Below are 6,708 nucleotides of genomic sequence, written 5' to 3' on the forward strand. Positions count from 1 at the left end.
CTTACGTTGCTTCCAGAGGCAGTTTGGAACTCTGGAGTGAGTGTTGCAACCGAGGACAGACGATCTTTACGATCTTTTCAGCATTCGGCGGTCCTGTTCTGTGAGCTAGTAGGACCAACCACATTGTGGCTGAGCCGTTGATGCTCCTGGACATTTCCACTTCACAATAGCAGCACTTACAGTTGACTGGGGCAGCTCTGGAGATTATGGAGATTGCATGGCTGTGTGCACAATTTTATACACCTGTCAGCAACAGGTGTGGCTGAAATAGCCAAATACACTAATTTGAAGGGGTGTCCATATACTTTTGTATATATTGTGTATGATTAATTCATTAAACAAAATTAACAATAATAGGGAATACACAACAGGTTTAAAAATACTCTTTTATTTTTAGGGTTCTTGGTTCATTTCTAACAATATGTTGATATACAGTAACATAAGATGGCCTATTCACAAAGCATCATTTTATGTACATTGTTATTTGTTTAAATATAAATATTTTGCACATGTACTGAATCTCAATAGACAACAATCACCATCATTCTCTAACACAATCACATTTACATACAAGTCACCATTCATAGAATACAGTATCATCCTGCATATAATCTTACAAACACATTACAATAACATGGTGTATAGGAAACTAAACACATTACAATAACATGGTGTATAGGAAACTTTTACATGAATATTATTCTATAAAACAGGTAAAGTTTTGCACAAATGTACCAATATGTTGGGTATTTCCCATTGATTTAAACAGTCAGTGCACAGGTTTGACATCCTAGGAAGAAAATCATTACACCATTGTGCTTAATGTCACCTGGAATGTGTCAAATTTAGACATAGATTGACACCAGCAACATCTTTAAAAAGGCTTTCAAAGATCTTATTGCCAGTCAGCTGCCAAAATATTGCAATTTAAATCTCACTCAGATCTAAAATAATAACAAAAGTTTAAAAACAGCACATGGACTAACACAGGCACTTGATAGGGCCTGTTGTTCAGTATTTCCAGAATACATATGTATGTAGCAGAGGTGGTTGTTGGACTACACTCCCATGATCAGTAACCTAGCTTTAGACAGGAAGACTTATGTCCACACCAAGGCTTTAGTGGAGAGGGCTAACCAGGCTCGCAGGCAACCCGAGTTTGATACCAGTCTGTCACACATACAGTATGCCAAGTGAAAGAAACCATTTTGTCCTGAATCATGACTACAAGGAAGGGGAAACATTACATTTAGGGAAAGTTACATTTAGCACCCCGGTTACACATAATCTCAATCACAAGTTTGAGCTCATCAAAAAGAGGGAGTATCATTTTCTGCCCTGGTTGCGAAACTCTACGGGGAAGAAGGCTCCCTTTTCGTCGCTGCCAGGAGAGCTGCACGGGCTGTCCTCTTCACAGCTCATGTCCTCACAGGAATCCTCACTAAATATACACAGGGGAGAACACATGTCATCATTACTGTCTTCAAGCCACTGTTCCACTGATCTACTCTCTGATCTAATCTGATCTTCTTCCCTGAAACATCACAGCATTGCTGTACAATGTAGAAGTAATGTGGTGCATTGTTACAGGTCAATAACGAGCCTTTATATACACACACAGTAGCTCTAGTGATATGAAATATTACTATACAGTAAAGTGCATTAAAGGGGCTGTTTGTTTACCTCTCACTTTCACCCCAGCTCCCCTCTGGAATGGTCGGCAGTTCAGGGACACTGAAGTTATTAGCGTGCAAATTTTGGGCAGTTCGTCTGGACACGATCCACACCAGTTTTTTGTTGTCTGGTTTGTTACATTCACTTGAGCGGTACTCAGTCATGCATTTGGCCACGAGTCCCCTCCAGTAGAGTAACTCACTGTCAACAATCTGTGAAAGAAATAAGAAACATCTGAGGACGCTGACAGAAGACATAAATAGAATAGTCTTGGAAAATGTTGTCTCAGTCAAGTCAGAAGGTGCTAGTTTTCATGTAGCATGTTTTCATTTGATTTCACTTGTTTAGTGGCAGGGTCAAGCTACTGTATAATGTCAGTCTCAGTGGGTCTTCGTATTATAAAAATATAATACCTGTCATTGGTCATGACACCATCATGTCATACATACTGAGGTCTGTAATTAAACTGTATAATACCTTTAGGTGCCTTTGGACATCTTGGACAATTTCCAACATGGCAAGAGACTGGAGGGCTTCAAACTCCTGACAAACGACAGACAGTGCCAGCACCGATGGCTGAAAAAAAAAAAACATATCGGTCCTGCAACTCAAAGCAATTATAATTTAACAATTGTGTTGGCCTGAGAATAATTCTTACTTTTGCTTTAGAGAAAACAAGCTGACATAAGCAGGCCTTTAGCTGGGCTTCCAGTCTCCCAATGCTTGGGATCTCCTCCCTTAAAATAAAGGCAACCCTCATGTGAGCCTCATATCAATTGATCATCAGAAGATCAACTTTACAGCTTCTAGCAATTGGAAAAATACTCACTGATGACATAATGCAAAAAGTTATAAATTAAGAAACAAAGCACTCACCTTTCTGATGTAAGTGATACGATGACAGCATGGTATAAGTGTAAAAAGGTTAAGGCTGTGACGGCTTTGAGCTCCAAGTTGAGTTTTCCAGAGATTATCTTCTCCATTCGGCTGAGGTCCGAAACAGTGAACTTGCTTTGGCTGATGCGGATGAGTTCATGGGTGGGTGAGATGTTACACTCATCCTCAACCATTTTGGCAGCAATATGGAGGCAGGAGACTCCAATGCAAGGCAGATGCTTAGGTTGGACCTGTGAACATACCATTATAGTGATACATAAGTCAGCATAAATGGTCTATTTCTGCTAAATTCTATAATATACTGAACAAAAATATAAACGCAACATATAAAGTCCCATGTTTCAGGAGCTGAAATAGTTTTCCATACTCACAAAAAGCTTATTTCACTCAGATTTGGAGCACAAATTTGTTTGCATCCCTGTTAGTCAGCATTTATCTTTTGCCAAGATAATCCATCCATCTGACAGTTATGGCATATCAAGAAGCTGATCAAACACCATGATAATTACACAGGTGTACCTTGTGTGGGGACAATGAAAGGCCACTCTAAAATGTTTAGTTTTGTTACTCAACACAAAGGGAGCGTGCAATTATTTAACCTTTATTTAACTAGGCAAGTCAGTTAAGAACAAATTATTATTTTACAATGAACGGCCTTCCCCGGCCAAACCCTCCCCTAACCAAGATGACGCTGGGCCAATTGTGTGCTGCCCTATGGGACTCTCGATCATGGCCGGTTGTGATAAAGCCCAGGAACAAACCAGGATCTGTAGTGATGCCTCTAGCACTGAGATGCAGTGCCTTAGACCACTGCGCCACCTGGGACCCCCCCAGACTGAGCATGCTGATTGCAGGAATGTCCACCAGAGCTGTTGCCAGATAATTGAATGTTATTTTTCTACCATAAGCCGTCTCCAACGTCGTTTTGGAGAATTTGGCAGTACGTCCAAATAGCCTCACAACTGCAGACCACATGTATGGCGTTGTGTGAGCGACCAGGTTTGCTGATGTCAGCGTTGTGAACAGAGTGCCCCATGGTGGCGGCGGGGTATGGTATGGGTAGACATAAGCTACGGACAACGAACACAATTGCATTTTATGGATGGCAATTTGAATTCACAGAGATACCACGACGAGATCTTGAGCCCATTGTTGTGCCATTCATTCGCCGCCATCACCTCCTGTTTCAGCATGATAATGCATGTCCCCATGTCGCAAGGATCTGTACACAATTCCTGGAATCTGAAAATGGCCCAGTTCTTCCATGGCCTGCATACTCACCAGAGATGTCACACATTGAGCATGTTTGGGATGCTCTGGATTGACGTGTACAACAGTATGTTCCAGTTCCCGCCAATATCCAGCAACTTCACACAGCCATTGAAGAGGAATGGGACAACATTCCACAGGCCACAATTAACAGACTGATCAACTCTATGCGAAGGAGATGTGTCGAGCTGCATGAGGCAAATGGTGGTCACACCAGATACTGACTGGTTTTCTGATCCACACCCCTACTTTTTTTTAAATATATTTTTTTAAGGTATCTGTGACCAACATATCTGTATTCCAGTCATGTGAAATCCATAGAAAATAGTTGCCTAATTTATTTATTTTAATTGACTGCTTTCCGTAACTCAGTAAAATCTTTGAAATTGTTGCATATTGCGTTTATATTTTTGTTCAGTAAAATTAAACAAAGTAAAGTGCACGCAAATTGACATAAGTTAAACAACAAACACCGGTATTAAACAATAAACAAAATGCATACAAAACGCTAATTCCGTAGAATATCCAGAATTACCATATCTCAGTTAGTTTAAGATAGAGATATAGATATGTTTTTTTGCATTGGATGCGTCTCAATCCACCGATGTCGCACTTCTGCCTCTGCAGTGAAAAGTGGCAGAGCTAGAGCAGTGTTTGTTAGACCATGAGACATCCCGAAAATCCGTCATCTCACAAAATCGTCTGTAGCGTCCAAGCGGTTTGGCGACTCCCACCACCGTCTTGGGACTCATCTGAAGTCAGTACAGCCGATCTGCCAACTTCTGTCTGTAGCGTCCAAACAGTTTGGGCTACACACTAATATGACCCCTCTGTGGAAAGGTGAGACTCTCATACATGTTTTGCTATATGACACCCAAAGGCCTCACAAGACTCGTCTGAAGGTCCCCCGGTACTAGTTGAAAAAAATGAATGGAAGTATATATGGAGACTGTTTAGAGCCAAAAATAAGGGGTTAAATACATGTATAAATTTGATTAAAAATCATGATCTTTCTTATATCTCCTTTTGACTTTTTGGGGGGGGACTATCTGTTGTTCCATGTTGAATCTGTTATTCAATGCATTTGTATGGGTGGATAGCAGTAAGGTAATAACAAATAATACTTCAAGGGGTCTTACAATTCTAAATCAAATAGCTAAAAATGGTCCTTGGTATGACCTTCTTAAAACAATTCCATATAGCTTAGTAGCTTAGTAGCCCCCCCAAGCATAGACAGGGCTTAGCCTGTAATAGGTTAAAATACACACCTTCATAATGGCTAAGAACCTATCCAGTAGATTGACAGCCAGAACAAATGTCTGGGTGCTGAAACCAAAGAAACTGGTCAGGCTCCACAAGTCTTCAACTTTGGCATTTCTGCATTTTGCAGAGACTCCATTGTGATTCTGAAAATGAATGGTAAATAACAAAACTTCAAAATAGCACATCAAGAAACTGAAAGGTAAGTACAGTGAGTATATGTAACTGGGTCAGCAATACCTACCTCTGCTGCAGACTCCATTATATTCAGGCCAGTTTCCCTAGGTAAAAAGTATGATTCTTGAGAAATGTTTGACTTCAGCTCTTTGACAAGCCAACATGTTTTATTGTCAAGGTATTGAAGATCCCGCATCCTGAAAAAACACGTGATTAGCTAGATCCGAAAGAAATAACTAAAATGTTTCCCTCCGAGAAAGAGCCATTAAATGTAGACTGTCTTTACCCCACCCACAGGGTGTCAAGTATCAGGTCGCAATTGTAAATAAAAAATGCCATCAGGTCGCAATTGTAAATGAGAACTTGTTCTCAACTTGCCTACCTGGTTAAATAAAGGTAAAAAAAATATATATATATATATCAACGGTCAGCCACCAATAATATGCACATCACCCCGCTAGATAGCTAGCTATGACATAACAATATATGCCCAATACAGTCATCTTAAACACAAAAAGGCTAGCATTTTCAATCATGTACATTACTTCTTATATAAAGTGTCCAGGAAAATATTCGACAGTAGAATGGATGGACGGAACCTTGTTGAAAAGTAACCAGTCTATTCTAATGCTTTACTTGAAGGGAGGTGTTTTAAGTTATCTACGTGAGAAATCGATATGGGTCACGTAGGTTAGTTAGCTATCAAGCTCATATTTGTAGCCGTATGTGGAAAATGATTTCTGACGCAATTATTCACATTAATCATATAAACTATCCCATGTATCTCAAATGACATGCAAAGAGTAACGTTATATAGCTACAGTAGTTACCATCTGCAAAACACTGGGTCAACAAGCTAGTACCAGCTAATTAACGTTAGTTAACAAGACAGAGACATGTCTTACTTTGCCAAACGCTTGAAACAAGACGATTTTATGAAAATATAGTAACTCAGTATTCAAATTTCCATTTCGTTTACAACAAAGTGTAATCGATTAGTTAGCTACAACGTAAATTAACAAGATAGTTCCTAAATTGTCATCTGATGTTGGTGTTGATAATTTCCATCTGAAATGCGGAAGGATCAAACGGTCGTTGTCTCAACAAACTGCGAGACTACAACATCCATCTTGCACCAGTGGATGACGACACGTTGTAGGCTAAAGATGGATAGGATTTGCGTCATATGCTGCATTCAAAACAACTGGGTACTCGGGAAAATACGTAATGGACGTCAGGAATCTTCAGGTCGAGAAAGAGGTCCGGGTTGAAAGTCCGTTCAAATCGATTGTTCCCAGTCGGAGCTAGTTTTTTCCGAGTACCCAGATATTTTGAACGCACTGAAGTTGGACGTTGAAGATTTCCGAATTACCATGACGTGTTCAGAGCAACTAGGTTCTTGGGAATCTCCGACTTCAGAACGTTCAAAAC

At 40.1% G+C, this 6,708-nt stretch overlaps 1 protein-coding gene across 2 annotated transcripts; it reads right to left on the bottom strand.

Moving 5' to 3' along the window:
• Positions 1-368: 368 nt before the first annotated feature.
• LOC109877226 (cyclin-G2) lies at positions 369-6,402 on the bottom strand. 2 transcript variants are annotated; one of them, XM_020469535.2, is made up of 8 exons: positions 6,183-6,402; positions 5,345-5,474; positions 5,109-5,246; positions 2,551-2,801; positions 2,333-2,411; positions 2,152-2,250; positions 1,684-1,886; positions 369-1,441 (listed from the first exon to the last, which is right to left on the bottom strand). In XM_020469535.2, exons 2-8 carry the CDS (start codon positions 5,471-5,473, stop codon positions 1,327-1,329), a joined length of 1,014 nt encoding a protein of 337 aa, XP_020325124.1. In that variant the 5' UTR covers position 5,474; positions 6,183-6,402; the 3' UTR covers positions 369-1,326. The 2 variants fall into 2 exon arrangements, with proteins under 2 accessions (XP_020325124.1, XP_020325130.1); XM_020469541.2 differs by lacking the exon at positions 6,183-6,402 and adding an exon at positions 6,108-6,126.
• Positions 6,403-6,708: the final 306 nt, after the last annotated feature.

Source organism: Oncorhynchus kisutch, linkage group LG3 (assembly GCF_002021735.2).
Source record: "Oncorhynchus kisutch isolate 150728-3 linkage group LG3, Okis_V2, whole genome shotgun sequence".
Classification (NCBI taxonomy): domain Eukaryota; kingdom Metazoa; phylum Chordata; class Actinopteri; order Salmoniformes; family Salmonidae; genus Oncorhynchus; species Oncorhynchus kisutch.